Genomic DNA, 16,473 nt, shown 5'->3' with positions numbered 1-16,473 from the left:
CTGATGGCACTACAGCCAAAAGCTATCTGAGATATATACAAGGATTACAAGAAGACTTGGAAGCAGCTTACCAATCTGCTTTAAATGCTGCTAATAAAAACAATCTAAGCAATAAACAGTGTTATGACTAGCATGTCTATGAGCAGGGACTGGAGTCTGAGTGCTTTTGAAAGCATTAGGAATACCAGGAAAACATAAAATTTCAAATAGATAGCAATCAGAGCCTTACATTATTTTGCTTCACAGACTAACCTAGGCTGCGCTTCCCTAGCCTCAAAGTCAATGGAAGTGATGTTACAGATATGATATTTTCACCTGAGTTATTGAGTGATGAGGACAGTGACTATGAATCAGGATGTCCTGGACCAACTTATCGGTATAAAGGGTCAGATCCTATTGAGATGGTTGGACAGTTCACCCATACAACTCCCTGTGTTCCTTTACAGAAAGTACCTGGACAGCCTATAGCTTGGACTAATACACATCTATCTTATCTAATCTATCTATCTATCTTCTATACCGCCCAAACTTTTGTCTCTGGGCAGTTAACATAAAAACAATTAAAACACATATAAAAGTTAAAACAATGCAACAAATTAAAAACATCCATAAAATTAAAAACAGATAATTTTTAAAAGCTGGGAAAGCTTGGGTGAAAAGAACTTGAGTCTTCAGCAGTTTCTCAGTGCTCAAGAAATGCAGAGGGCCTGGAGCATGATACCATCAGAGGACTGGAATTTTCCTTACTGGACATCTTGCTGCCTTCTTCCCCTGTTTCTGCAGTGGATGTAGGAACATCTCTAGAAGTGAGGAATAGTAATGTTCAGAAGCATAGGCCATCCCGGCTGAAGCGGTCAGGTACCCAGCTCAGGAATCAGGTTACAAGCAGGGGAAGCCTGGGACTCAAGAATTCCACCATGAAGCTGGGAATTCCACGTAACAGAATGCTTGGTGTGCAACAAGCTCAACCGACACATTGCTTCCAGTGGCTTGTCCATTGCCTGCTGGTTGATTTATAGTCCTTGGCTTAATTGCTCACCTCCCCCGCCAGGTGTTAGAGATTCAGTGCTTATCTGGCCGACTGAGGAGGTGCTGACTTCTTCTGAGTGCCTTCACCTGCTGCCATCTCTGCTCTTGGGGGGTTAATGGTTGATTGTCCTCCGGCTCAACATCAGGCTTACCCCCCGCCCGTCTCGTCTGCTTCCGACGGGCCTTCTAGTCCTGAACCTTCACCCTGGCCCGTCTCAGCTATCTCCTGCAGCCCAACAACCTTTCCAGTGCCTCTTTGCCCACTGAAGGTTTGCCAGCCTCCCACTCCTTATCGCTATTCGTGGACGAGGGCATGAGAGAGGAATTCTGCCTTTGAGGCTGGAGGTGGCCTATAGCTATGACTAGTAGTCATTTATAGACCTCTCCACCATGACGTTATCCATACCCCTCTTAAAGCCATCCAGGTTGTTGGCTGTCACTACATCTTGTGGCAGAGAATTCTACAAGTTGACTATGTGTTGTGTGAAAAAGTACTTCCATTTGTTGGTCCTAAATTTCCTGGCAATCAATTTCATGGGATGACCCCTGGTTCTAGTGTTATGTGAGAGGGAGAAGAATTTCTCTCAATCCACTTTCTCCACTCCATGCATGCTTTTATAGACCTCTATCATGTCTCATCGCAGTCATCTTTTTTCTAAACTAAATAGCCCCAGGTGTTGTAGCCTTGCCTCCTAAGTAAGGTGATCTAGGCCCCTGATCATCTTAGTTGCCCTCTTCTGCACATTTTCCAGTTCTACAATGTCCTTTTTTAGATGTGGTGACCAGAATTCTATGCAGTACTCCAGTTGTGGAAGCACTATAGTTTTGTATAAGGGCTTTATAATAATAGCAGTTTTATTTCCAGTCTCCTTCCTAATGATCCCTAGCATACAACTCGCCTTTTTCACAGCTGCTGCACATTGAGTTGACACTTTTAATGTGCTGTACACCATGACCCCAAGATCCCTCTCCTGACAGCTCAGATCCCATCAGCGTATACTTGAAGTTGGGGTTTTTTATCCCAATATGCACCACTTTACACTTGCCAACATTGAACTGCATTTGCTATTTTGTCGCCCACTGACTCCGTTTGGAGAGATCCTTTTTTGAGTTCCTCACAATCTGTTTTGGATTTCACTACCCAGAACAGTTTGGTATCATCTGCAAATCTGGCCACCTCACTGCTTACCCCTACTTCTAGATCATTTATTAATAAATTTAAAAGCACCAGTCCCAGTACAGATTCCACTTCTTACTTTCCTCCATTGAGAAAACTCTCCATTTATCCCTACCCTCTGTTTCCTGTCCTTCAACCAGTTAGCAATCCATACATGTACTTGCCCCCTTATCCCATGACTGCTAAGTTCCCTCAGGAGTTTTTGATGAGGAACTTTGTCGAAAGCTTTTTGGAAGTCCAGGTATATTATGTCAACTGGATCACCTTGATCCACACACATTTTTACACTCTCAAAGAACTCCAAAATGTTTGTGAGGCCAGATTTACCTTTGCAGAAGCCATGCTGGTTCTCTCCCAGCCGGGCCTGTTGTTCTGTGTTTTACAATTTTATATTCTTGAGGATGCTTTCCATCAATTTGCCTGGAACGGACGTTAAGCTAACCAGCCTGTAATATTCTGGATTGCCCCAGGATCCCTTTTTGAAAATTGATGTTACATTTGCTACTTTCCGGTCCTCTAGTACAGAGCCTGATTGCAGGGATAAGTTATATATTTAAGCAAGGAGGTCAGCAATTTCACATTTGAGTTCTTTGAGGACTCTTGGATGGATGCCATCCGGCCCTGGGAATTTCCTAGTTTTCAATTTTTCCAGACAGTTTAGAACATCATCTCTTGTCACTTCTATCTGATGCACTTCTTTAGCTTCCATTCCCCAAAAGCCTGGTTCAGGAACAGGTATATGCTCAGTATCTTCTGCTATGAAGACGGACGCAAAGAACTCTTTTAATTTCTCTGCAACCTTCATATCCTCCTTAATAAGCCCTTTCACTCCCTTGTTGTCTAATGGTCCAACCACCTCCCTGGCGAGTTTCCTGCTTCTGATGTATTTAAAGAAGTTTTTGTTATTCTCCTTGATGCTTTTAGCTAAGTGTTCATCAAACTCTCTTTTCACCTCCCTTATTGTCACCTTGCATTTATTTTGCCAGAGTTTGTGTTCCTTTCTGTTCTCTTCATTTGGACAGGCCTTCCAATTTCAGAAAGAAGTCTTCTTCCCATGCTTTAGAAGACTTGTTTTATGTATTTATTTCCTACACTTACATCTCACTTTTCTTCTTTGAAGAATAACTTAAAATAGAATTGATAAAGACTGATTTCTGTGTGGGGTGATGTGATTGATGATAATTGCTACATGGCATTGCTGTTCATCCCAACGGCTAATGCAACTTTTACTATTGCTTCTTTGTTTTTAACTGAGGGCAGAACAAACTTTAAACAACATACACTCTGGTAATTGTATGTATTTTAATCTGCCATAATTTCTTTGTTCACTCCAAAGCATTAGGGAACTATGATATATTTCACCTATAAGGTTATTGCACATTTCCTTGTGTACGTTATCCAGGATGCATTTTATAGTATGCAAATGTCTAGCAGATTGCTTACACACAGAAAAAGTTGTTGCTGCAATTAACATTTAAATATAATGAAATCAATATGCAAATTAGGTCATTAGGAACAGAACCGTATGGCTGCTTGTTTGCACCAGAAAAAAAACAAAGCCCCAGATTGTTTGCACTAACTTGTTTAAAGCACATAAAATTATAGGTGTGCTATTCTGTATGTATTTCTGCCTGAATCCATGTTGATAGCATAAAATGGTTTTATTGGGTATTATATCAGTCTTATCACATGTTCAGTTCACTTCTAGGGTGAGTTCAAGGTCTGCCATGAAAACTAATATTCCTGCTTCATGTGATGCCAGAGGCTTTTATTGTCTTAAAGCATATTAAGTACATAAATATTTGCTGCAGCAGTAGTAGTAGTAGTAGTAGTAGTAGTAGTAGTAGTAGATGATTACCACTGGGACAATGAAAGAGCTTTGCCCATTATCTATTTCTCCCTGGAGGGTGAATTTCTTAGGTCTTAATGGCCAGCATCCTGACTAACACTGTGCGTGTACATGCAAAGAAAACACATGGGTGTTGCTAGCATCTGTGCTTCTGACACATGAGTGCTCATGTGGGCAGGATTTTCCTCAATTTCCCCTTCCCCTATAAGCACTCATTGTGACACAAAAAGTAGGTCCTGGAGGGTTGCTCACAGTAACAGAGTCTCCATGTAGGAACTCGATGTCGAAGACTAAAAAGAAAGAGAGGTTTAGTGTATCTTTCTCATGATGCCTTAGGAAGATGAAAGAAAGAGGAAAAGATATGTGTATGAAGGGTAGGTTATAAGTAAAGGAAATTAATGTTCTTTGGCATAGCCTCTGTGCCTTGCAGGAATGGCCTTTGACCTTCACAAAGACCTCGTTGGAGTTTCTTCAAGCTCAGTTTCTCTCCAGCCTAAATGGGAGGTAGCCCCTCCCCTCTAGTGATGTGGACATGTCCATGTGGTCCCCTGCTCAGTCTTTCTTCATCTGTCGACAGACTAGCTTCGTTCTCAGTTGTTCCGAGCTCCTGCAAAAATCGAAAGTACTATTTTAGCCTTATTTTCTCCTTAAGTTTTTTTCCTCCTGTACTTGCTTAAGTTTGTTAACTGCTCTCTCTTTCCATTTGCATTTTTCTTTATATCACGGCCCCCTCCCCTGCACCCCTCCTCCCCTTTGGCAGTGGGGGTCTTCTTATTTTACTGTTTTTTCCTCTTTGCTTATGACCAGTAAGGTCACTTTCAAGTTCTGTGTCTGTTATAGGGCTAAACTTCCCTCCATGGGTGGACACAGTCATTGCTTTCACTGCTTCAGTGAGGCCCATAACATACAGGTCTGCTCCTTTTGTGCTAATTTTTCCAAGTAAGCTCGGAAGAACCAGGCTTTGCGCCTTTGCGCTTGGCTGTGGAAGCAGGCTCTAAAATCTTCACACTTGGCGTCTTTACCAGCCACAATGCAAGCTGGCTCGGAAGATCCTGCGACGCCCTTGGGTTTGCAACCCATTAATGAACTTGTAACAGAGCCTACATCTCATGCTATCCCACCTTCAGGATTGACTGGTTCGGCCCTGAGGACCACAGCTACTCAAAATATTCTGGGTTCCTCGGGTTCAAAGACCTTCTTCGTTTGTTGGGTAGCTGAGGAGAAGAAGAAGAAGAAGAAGAAGAAGAAGAAGAAGAAGAAGAAGAAGAAGAAGAAGAAGAAGAAGAAGAAGAAACTATGCCCCATGTTTGACATAACTATACCCCAATTAGCTGTGCAGTCTGCCAAACGCAAAAAAGACATTTCCCGACTTGCTCCCAAAAAGAAACAGAAATTGTCATCGAATGCGAACCCAAGCCACAAATCTGAACAACAGGCGGAGTCACCAGCCTCAGTCCACTACATCCCAGATCAAGAGGAGAGGCAGCTCAAACCCAAAGCTGAAGTCCCACTCTAATTTGAGGATGAGCCACCTCAGTCACCCTTAGACATCATGCCTAACTATGGTCCTCGGGCTTAGCCTATGATGCGCACTCCCGCATAGAAGACCTGCCATTCGACGGAGCCACGCTCTTTGGGGAAAAGACAGATGAGACCCTAAAAAGGTCCAACACCTTCACAATACACCATGGTACAAGAGTTATCAGACTTCCTCTGTGAAACAATACAGACCAAACAGATGGAACCACAATCAACCGACCCACCTGACTCCCCAATCTCACCAAGGGGACCGGCCCTTTTGAACCAGCTGCTCACAACCTTACGACAAATGACCCACATTCTCCCAGCATCCACAGCCTTCTAAATCTAGACCTTTCTCCACCTTCTCAAAGAAGCGGTGACTTCTTTCCCATGCCCAGATGGGGAACCCATTATCACCCTTTCTCCTGTCATGGGAAAACATTGCATCAGATTTGTGGGTCCTCATAATTGGCTACACACTGGAATTTTCTACTATGCCCCCCTACAACCTGCCCATCGCTACCAAGGCTACCCCCCACCCTCTTGTCGGAAGTAACCTCACTACTCGACATACAGGCTCTAGAACTGGTCCACAACCCCACTTCCCAGGGGTTCCACTCTCAGTACTTCACTGTTCCCAAACCAGACAGAGGCCTCCATCCCATCCTCGACTTATGCCTTCTCAACCGCTCCATCGCCTACAAATGGTTCTGAATGATCACCATCCCAACCATCCTTGCTCTTTTACAGAGGAACATGTGGTCTTCTCTCATTGGTGGCTTGTTGATCTGGCCTCCTTCAGAGGGCGTGGTTGGTGGCATTGCCTCAGATGGTGCTCAAGCCTCTGGCATGCACACACTGGAATCTGGAAATGAAAATACTAGCTTACTTTTCAGGGTTGTTGGAAGGATTACCAAGGTAAGTATATGAAGTGTTGTGAATACCTAGAAGTGCTATGTAAAGTTTAATGCATTGCTTAGCACTGACTATTATTTAATGGGAAAGATGCACAAAATGAAGAGAAGATGCACAAAATGAAGAGAAAAGATTATGGCTCTATATGTATATACATAGGAGGTGAAAGTGTGGTGTAGTGGTTAGAGTGCTGGTCTAGGACCGGGGACCCGAGTTCAAATCCCCATTCAGCCATGATACTTGCTGGGTGACTCTGGGCCAGTTAATTCTCTTTCAACCTAACCTACTTCACAGGGTTGTTGTTTGTGAGGAGAAACTTAAGTATGTAGTACTTAAGTACCTCTCTGGGCTCCTTGGAGGAAGAGCGGGATATAAAATATAGATGAAGATGATAAAAGTTAAAAAGTAGCAGAAATGAAGAGAATATACTTTTTAAACTGGGATGTGATGAATGATTACAAATGTATTAAAACACCTATGTTTCTGGAGTTTCTGAGCGTGGATACTAAAGTACTGTAGCACCAAATGAAGGACAATTGCCTTTTGCATAAGCAAAAAGCTGCCTTATACAGAGATTTTGTGTAAGCTGCCTTACACTGGTCAGCCACTGAAAAGACAGCCACTGGAAAGTCAGCCACTGATCCATCTAGAACCAAGTGATTTAGTGTCTACTGCTGTGAGGGAAAACAGCTCTCCAAGGTCTCAGTCAAAGGTCTTCCTCAGCTCTGCTCCCTGTGTTCTGTTAACGAGCAATGCCAGAGATTGATCCTGAGGCATTTTGCATACAAAGCATGTGCACAATAACCACTGAGTTCTTGCCAATCAGTTTGAAACATATGCTTTCTGAATCACTAGCTAGCTTTATCTCTATGGCTCTGCCTTTATTTATTTATTTATTTATTTATAGGTGGCCATTGTTATTCGTGGGGGTTCTGTTCTCTCCTATAGGCACAAATATGGAAAGCATGAATAACAAAATCTTGAGTCAATGGGAATTGGGGGGTTCGGTTCTTAACCAAAAAAAGAGCCAAAAAAGGCAAGAGGGGAAGAAATAAGAGAAGACCAGGACAGTACCTTAATCTCCAGCAATGCCCTCCAAACCCCCCAAACAATCGAATATTCACCATTATTTTGGCTACAAAATGTCTGGGAAATGGTGGCTGGAAATGACATTGGAAATGACATTGAAACCATGGATAGGATAATTTCACCTATTTTTCTACCCATGGATAATGAAACTGGTTCTCTAAGACCCAATCACAGATATGCATAAATGCGGATACAGAGTTCGTGGATAAGGAGGGCCAATTAGTAACCTTGAGCAGATAGAGTGTCTAGGAAGACAGCAGTATTTCCCCAATAATTTCTTTCTTTACCCCCTTTATTGTTTTGGAACAAGTAACAAGATTTTTTAAAAATAAGAAGTGCAACAGTAGCACCAGTTATGCTGCTTTCCTTAATTATTGCGTATCCCGCCATGTCCTTTATCTGCTTAGAGAATTTACAACTAACACAGCAGGTTGTGAATGTTTAATAGGTTCTTTTTCAAGGAAAGAAAAGGTCAGCATTAACATAAGATTCTTCTTTAAGATTTGTGACACAAATGTTCCATGGCACAGAACAGGTGTTGCTGGAGAAACTAAAATCTGCCATGGGAGCCAAACTCTAACAATTATTCTGTGTGTGAAGGATGTTGGGGAATGAGAACTTGAATGGTACAAACACATATACTCTGGGTATCAAGTCAGTGTAAATTGAAAGGGACTTGCTTTTGTCAATGTCATATCTTCATATCATATATTTTTGTCAATGTCATATCATACCTGTGTGACTTGCTGTCTACTAAAGAAGTGACTTTCTTGTATTAAAGTTTCCCCCTTTTCTTCCTCCCTACCCCACTCCCTCCCCTCCCCAGCTTCATTCTGACCAGGACAGAGGAGATGGGTCCCTAAAGTACATTTTGTCAGGAGACGGGGCTGGCACTCTTTTTATTATTGATGAGAATACAGGTGACATTCATGCCACACGAAGAATTGACAGAGAAGAGAAAGCTTTCTATACTCTACGTGCTCAGGCTATTGACAGAACAACACTAAGGCCAGTGGAGCCAGAATCAGAGTTTGTCATCAAGATCCATGACATCAACGACAATGAGCCAATGTTTCCAGAGGAAGTTTATACTGCCAGTGTTCCTGAAATGTCAGTGGTTGGTAAGTGTCACATTTAAATGTGAATAAATGCCTTTAAGCATGAGGATCTACAGATTGCCTACTATTGTACATTTGGCAGTGGTCATCGGGGGAGGTGGCAATGTCAAGATACAAGAACTGATGCCCTGTATTGAGTCTGTTGAGGCTATAAGGAAACCAAAGGTCATCTTGTCCAAGGGTCAGATTATAAGAAGAGCAGAATAATATGCTCTAGTTTTGGCTGCACTTTTATTTCAGTTGTGTGGGAATGAGTGAATTCATTCATTCAGTTTATAAACGGCCCTTCCTTAAATGGCTCAGGATGGTTTACATTAAAATCAAAAACTCATAATTAAACAATTAAAATCAGAAAACATTTAAATCAAATTAAACCCTATTAAGATTAAAATTAGAACTAGATACCATTAAATGCCAGGCTAAAAAGAATAGGTCCTTAAGACTCTTCTGAAGGCCTCCAATGAAGATAATCCTCTTATGTCCATGGGGAGCGTGTTCCACAGCCTAAGGGCTACAGCGGAGAAGGCCCAATCCCAGTTTGCCACCAGATGAACCAGTGGCACCCAGAGATGGACCCCTCCCGATGATCTTAAGGAGCGGTGGGGATTTTGTAGAGAAAGGCACTCTCTCAGATAACCCAGACCTAAGCCATTCAGGGCTCTAAAAGTAATAACTACTGGCACTTTGTTCTTTGTCCAGAAACATATCGGCAGCCAGTGCAACTGTTTAAGAGCAGGCATAATGTGGTCTCTCCGGGTTATGACAGAGACCAATATGGCTGCTGCATTTTGAACTAACTGAAGTTTCTGTACTACATACAGAGGCAGCCCACATTGCAGTAGGCCAGCCTGGAGGCTACCAGCTGGTTGGTACTACTGTTTTCAGGTCATGCTCCTCAAGGAACAGGCAAAGTTGTCGAATCAATTGTAGCTGGTGAAGAGTGCTCCTGGCCACATCCTCAGCCTGAGACACCAGCATGAGACCTGGGTCCAAGAGCACTTCTAAGCTATGAACCTGTTTTTTCTGGGAGAGTTTAACCTCACCCAGAACAGGAAGTTCAATCCTATCTTGCAGATTACGACCCCCAACAATGAGCACTTGCTCATTGGATTCAGCTTCAGTTTATTATCCCTCATCCAGAACATTACTGCCTGTAGGCAGGCATTTAAGGGGCTAATGCCATTTCCTGATATTGTTGACAAGGAGAAATTTGGAGCTATCACCATATTGATAAGACCCAGGGCCAAATCCCCTCATGACCTCACCCAATAGTTTCATGTAGATTTTAAAAATCGTTGGTGACAGAATGGAGCCCTGAGGGACTCCATTTACCAGCTCCCATTTTGAAGAACAACTGTAACCATGCCAGAGACATAGGAGCAGAACCACTGTAAAACAGTACCTCCTATCCCCACCTCTCCCAGGCGATCCAGAAGGACACTATGTTTGATGGTATTGAAAGCCTCTGAGAGATCCAAAAGAACCAACAGAGTCACACTCCCTCTGTCAATTCCCTGGTGAAGGTCATTTATCAGGTTGACCAAGATCGTCTCAAGCCCATTGACCACCCTAAAGCCAGTTTGATATGAGTCTAGATAATCAGTTTCCTCCAAGACTGCTTGGAGCTCATCAGCCAACGTTCTCTCAATTATCTTACTCAACCATGGGAAGTTGGAGAGTGGCCTTTAATTATCCATCACCAGGGGATCCAGAATAGGCTTGTTAAGAAGGGGTCTAACCACTGCCTCCTTCAAACAAGATGGTATCCTGCCCTCTTTCAGTGAGGTCAACTAGGCCAGCTGAGCTCCAACAACCTCCCTGCAAGACGAAATCAGCCATGTTAGGCAAGGATCCAAAGAACAGATGGTAGTCTGTACCACTCCAAGCAGCTTGTTCACATCCTCAGAAATCACAAACTGAAACTGATCCAATCTAATTTTGCAGGAAGGATTGCTGGACACCTCCCTAACTGACCATGCAGAAATATTGGAGTCCAGATCAGCCCAAATACAAGAGATTTTATCTGCAAATAACTCATTGAATGTCACAGTGAGATATTGTTTCAGGAAACAGATTTGAAGCAGAAGGGGCTTGAGTTAAACCCTTGACAATCTGGAATAGCTCTGCTGGATGAGAACTTGAAGATGCAATACGTGTAGAATATAATTGCTTCCTTGTTGCACGTATTGCCACAGCATAGGCCTCCTTGTTGCCTGTACTGCTGCAGCATAGGCCTTCAAATGGACTCTATGCTGTGTCTTATCGAATTCAAGATGAGTCCTCCTCCATTTGTGCTCCAGTTGTTTACCTTGCTACTTCAGCTCTCATAGCTCTTCTGCATACCATGGAACTGATTATGAAGCAGGTTGGTTCAAAATCTGTATAAGCATTCCAAATAAGCATGGAGCTGATTTCTGAAGCGCAATTGTATATTTGAATACACATTCCTAAAAATACTTTCCTGTATCTAAAAAAACCCTAGCATATCAAGGAGAAGAGTCCACACCTAGAGGTTTCCAGACCAGGGGTGTGTGGGGGGTGGGGGTGGGTGGGGTGGCCTTTACTGCAGGAGGAAGCAGTGTAAGTTAGAACAAGTTAGGATGAAAGTATATGAAGCAAGTATAAGCATGTATACGCATAAATAAGCATAAATCGGAGTAAATATCCGTTCACATTGCTGCTTTTTATTATGGATGAGTGTGGTTTATTGCATTTCTTTCAAATCTTGGCTTGTTCATACAGCAGTCTTCTCCACATCCATCCCACCCATTTATGGCCAATACAGTTAGTTGGGGCTTTCTGCCTCCTGCTTCATATAGGTACAGTCATCTGTGCTCAGTTAGGTAAGGAGAGAGTGTGTGTGCAGGCACAGTTTCCAGTTATTTATCAAATTTTTACTTTTTAAAATACTTTTCCTCCTGGTGATCTTGCACAAGTACATCTGCATCAGAGCACAATCCAAAGTTCCATATTCTATCTACTATCATTAAGCACTGCTCCAGCTTTGGGGATCTCACTGGGAGGGGGTGAGAAATCTAGGTATCAAGTTCTGTTTTCATGTGTACTTCTCAAAGATTTCTCAGGAAATCAATATTTTTTCAGTGCTCTTGTGCACTCCAGCTATTGCAGAACTGTAGCAGTTAAAAATTCACCTCTCTTCTGTTCCTAGGTGGTTGGAAATGGCCTCTCAGGTCATTTCTGGCCACCATCGTGCTGATCGGAACTATTTTTTCCTTGGAAAAAAATCTGTATTTTTAAGTGGGAAATCTACACAATTGTGTTTTTGGTGGGGGGGCATTGCTGGACAAATGGAGACCTGCAGAGCATGGCATGGCACATTATTTCTCCAAATCCTGCCTATTTATTGGGATATTTTGCCCTTTTTGGCCTCTAGGAACCTAACCCCCCAATTGCTATTGACTTAAGGTCTCATTATCCATGTAAACTGGTGGGAGCAGAACCCCTGTGGATAATGAGGCCCACCTGTATTTCTGGATTTTGGATTTTCCTGTGCAGTGTGCCTGTCCATTGTTCTAGTGCAGGGCACAGGAAACAAGTCTGCCTGGTTAGGAATTGAGAGGGATGGCAGGCGGAGCTGACACTCACTCTCAAGTAAGTAGCCACACCTCCACCTTTCACTTTATCTTTATCCACAGGGTCTCTCATAGGATGCAGTAAAACTGTATCCTGCACTGCTGTTTTCAACACCCTTCCAAAGGGCAACTTTTTAAAACGCTTATATTCTGTGTTAAGGAACAATTGTCATAAATCATCATGAAAAAAAGTCATTGGCTGTATGAAAGTTGGCTATTACCATATTGAAGTTGCTGTAAATCTCTCCCTTGTATGAACTCCTCCCACCCCACCCCACCCCGCCCTATGCCTGTGAAGCAGGAGTCAATTGCTATTTGGAAAACCTTCTAGTCTCCCACTATGCTATTTTTTTCCCTGGTTTGCAGGGATATATTTTGCTACAGGAACTAAAAGAAATGCACACCTCCTCATGTGGCCTGATGTTGTACAGTCCAGGAAAGCTTTGTCACTGATTATGCTAATTGTAAAAACTGGCCTTGAAAAATGGATTGCTTCAGCATAGAGCCCTTTGGCTCTGCTGATGTGTTGCTTTTCTGTAATCAGATGGGAGTGGAATTAAAATGGTGGTTCCGTAAGGCACTTAATACTATAGCAATGCCCATCCCCATGGCCAAGATCCTTCTGTAATATTTGCTCAGCAATATGTCCCATTCAACAAATGTCCTCTCCACTGAAATTTTAATTAGAAGTTGCCTTCTTCCTTTAATTGTTTCCTTTTCAATGTGGCAGCATTACTGATGAATTGTTCCTTCATTGCCCTTTAATTAGTTTCTGTTCTCCATGGGAACGGGAGTTAATTACTGGTTTCCTCCTCCTTTTCCCTTTTCTTTTTAATTGCAAACAAATGGTATTTCACAATAAAAAATAAAAAAATGAGAGAAAACTGATAATGAAACTGAGTGAGTATGCATGCACACGCGTGCGCGCGCGCGCGCACACACACACACACACACACACACAGGGTGTGCACAGAACCGACTGGCCTGATTTGGAATGAGTCTGGACCAGAATCGAACCAGACAGGGCCAGTTTGGTCTGGCATCGTTTCGAACCCCCCCCCCATTCAGTTTGGTCCGAGGGGGTTCACGGACCTTTAAAAAAAACTTTTTTTAACCTTACCCCCTTTCGGGGAGTTATTGGAGGTGGTGGTGGGTCCGCAGAGGTTCCCCCTCTCCCCGCCGGTTTTCCTTGAAGCCCAAAACAGCCCATTCGACTGGCTCTCCAGCCCGGTGGCCATTTTGGAAGCTGCCGCACCTGCAATTGGCCTCTGCATGACCCAGGCCATGCAGAGGCCAATTGCACAGGCATGGTGGCCTCCAAAATGGCCACCGAGCTGAAGAGCCGGCCTAATGGGCCGGTTTGGGCTGCAAGAAAGGCCGGCAGGGAGAGGTGGAAACCTCACCGGACCTACCCCCTGCTGCCTCCAACAACTCCCCTGAAGGGGGTAAGGTAAAAAAAAATATTTTAAAGAAAAAAAGTCCGCGAACCCCCGAAAAGTCGAGGGTGTTTGGTCCGAGGTCAGACCAAACAGGATGGTTTGGTTCAACCCCGAACCGTCAAACTGAACAGGTTTGACATCGAACACATCAAACGTCAGATCTGTTTGCACATCCCTAACACACACCTTGTAGGGATCAAGAACAGATTTATTATAAGGGCAGTTATTATAGGGCAATTCAGTAATGTCATGCCCCAGCTGAACAGAAAGCAATTGTAGGGACAAAAGGAGGAAGCCTCTAAATAAAGACACAGCAGCCCTGAAAAGCCTTAATAGAATTTTGTCCACACTGAAAAGGGTGATGTTGCAATTTCATGTTGTTGTTGTTTTAAAGCTACCGATCAGGTCTGGGGGAAAAAAAAGAAAGACAACCCAGAAAACACTAGTATACAATCGGTTGATAATGACATCAGGAGGAGGAGCCAAGATGGCGAAGCAAAGACAGCTCCTGATGAGAGCTCCTCTCCAAAACTCCAAAAACTTTCTCTTATCTTGGCTCTCCTTTTCCTACCAGCCTGGATAATTGTCTTTTAACCTCGATTTTAATTGCTGCATTTAAACAACTGTTTTGGATAATACCTGGCTTCGTCTCTGGCTGGCTCTGACACTTAGAGAATTCAGTGTGATTTGATTCTCCGAAAACAACATGGGAAGCAAAAAACGTGGCAGGAATTCTCTGTTGGATCAGAACAAAAAGCTTTCTAAGCAACCTAAGATCGACTCTTTCCTGACTTCTCAACAGACTGTGAGTACTGATAAAATTCCAGTAGCCAACAGATTTGAGTGCCTAGAAAATGATCTATGGCTGGATGCTCTATTTAAGGAAGGTAGAGGCAAAGAGGATGCTGTAAATGCAACCAAAACTTCCTTCTCACCAACTTCATTGTCTGAGCCAAGCCATAGTGCACTACCTTCAGATCATAGTCAATTAAGAGCGCTGCACAGTCTCCCTCAAGACTTTGAGGCTAACCCCCTCCTTGTTGAGTCAATTTCCGACACTTATCTAAAATTCTCAGTTTTAACTTCAGAAACATTAATATGCCTTTTCCTACTGCTCTCAACCATTACAGCAAAATTAGATTATATCAAGGCACTGCTGAACAAACCATGGAAAGCCCAACCAGGGGGTGAAGCTGAGGTAGAGCATGGGAAAACTGTGTTAAACACAGTACCTCCTGCTAATTATTCCTCTAAGAGAGTACTTCAACCCAATCAGATCCTGCTAACAATATATTTCAACCGCATAAATATGCGATGCTGGGATAACAAATTTTGTATTAAATGTTTTCTCACTCAGATCCTACGATTTAGACCTAATTAGATTGATTTACTGTTTTATGTCAAAAAGCCGAGACGACCTTATGAAATTACACTTTTACTTTTGTTTGAACAGTTGTTAATTCCTAAAACCTTGATTCGTATGTGTGATAGCCTGGAGATTTTTCCTCAGAGGGTTTTTTACAACCCAGAGAACTGGGAGAATCCCGAGAATCAACCTCTGTTTTCTAAATGTGTCTCAAGGTCATGAGAAAGAACAGCTAAGCCTGTATTTTGGCTCTAGCCAAATGGAAGTTATAACACAAATAGTCTCTCAGATAGAAAATTCATTTGCCTCTGTGTGCAGCATTGCAAACTTCTTGCTTGACAGCCAGCCAGCTCCAAGGGAGAGTGAAAGCAGTGATTCTGATAAGGTGGAGAAATTAACACTTCCAGAGCAGATGGCCACCCTTCCTCAGGAGGACCCTCTTGATACTTCTCCAGCACAGTATCAAGAAGAATCTGGCCACAGACTGAGCTGACTTTACATCTGCAGGAGCCCCCGCACCTAAGGAATGTCAATTCACCTAAAAGAGTTCCAGGAATGCTTTTTGCCACTGACCCATATTTCGACGAGATTGTTGCCCTAATGTCTACAGGCTCCCCTTTTGTGCTGAGGCAGGAGCAATCTGCCCCTTCTAGATCTCTTTCTCCTACCCACTCTAATAATATCTCAGGGTGTGGATCGACGCCTGCACTTTTGTCCGCTTTGCTAGGCCAACCCTCACAAGGGGATGGCACCCTAGTTCATCCTACTCCCGAATTGGGTTCTCCAGGACTGGAGGCAATGGAAAATGCCCTTGTTATTGACTGCCCTCTGGTGAACTCCACTCCAACTAAAGCTCCAACTGGCACTTCAGATTGACATTGCTTGTATCAGCACCCTTTAAAGTGTTTGATGTGGAATGTGGCCAGCTTAAAATCAAGGCTGGCAGATCCTGAATTTGTCACATGCATTGCTGACTTTGATCTTTTGCTTTTTCAGGAGACATGGTTGTCTGAAGCACTCCACCTCGATGGCTTTACAGCCTTTTCAATCAGAGCAACCTGAGGGGGTGGCAGAGGCCGGCCATGTGGTGGGCTGAGTATATTGTCGCCACTACCATCAAGGCCACAATTACCAAATTGCCTATTTGCGAGCATTATGCAATGGCCTTAATGTTTAGATTTAACAATGTATCTTTGCTTTTTGTAAATGTTTATATTCCACCCACTCGCCAGCGCTCTCAGATTAAGATTGTATGGTCTAATCTTGAGGCCTATATAGAAGAGCTGCAACACTCTTTACCACACATATATACTGTGATTGCTGGTGATTTCAATGCCAGAATGGGAATTAACAATAAGATGCTATATACTAAATTCC

At 43.1% G+C, this 16,473-nt stretch overlaps 1 protein-coding gene across 8 annotated transcripts in view; it reads left to right on the top strand.

The window, feature by feature from the left end:
• LOC128322282 (cadherin-10) overlaps positions 1-16,473 on the top strand; it is a 250,048-nt gene that overhangs the window by 144,228 nt on the left and 89,347 nt on the right. For all 8 annotated transcript variants that reach the window (XM_053243247.1, XM_053243244.1, XM_053243246.1 and 5 more), the window contains one exon: positions 8,407-8,701. In XM_053243247.1, the coding sequence (XP_053099222.1) occupies positions 8,407-8,701 (295 nt within the window). The remainder of the gene's footprint in view (positions 1-8,406; positions 8,702-16,473) is intronic.

This window comes from Hemicordylus capensis, chromosome 4, assembly GCF_027244095.1.
Source record: "Hemicordylus capensis ecotype Gifberg chromosome 4, rHemCap1.1.pri, whole genome shotgun sequence".
Taxonomy (NCBI): domain Eukaryota; kingdom Metazoa; phylum Chordata; class Lepidosauria; order Squamata; family Cordylidae; genus Hemicordylus; species Hemicordylus capensis.
The sequence above is the reverse complement of the archived record's forward strand: the minus strand, read 5'-3'. Positions and strand labels throughout refer to the sequence as shown.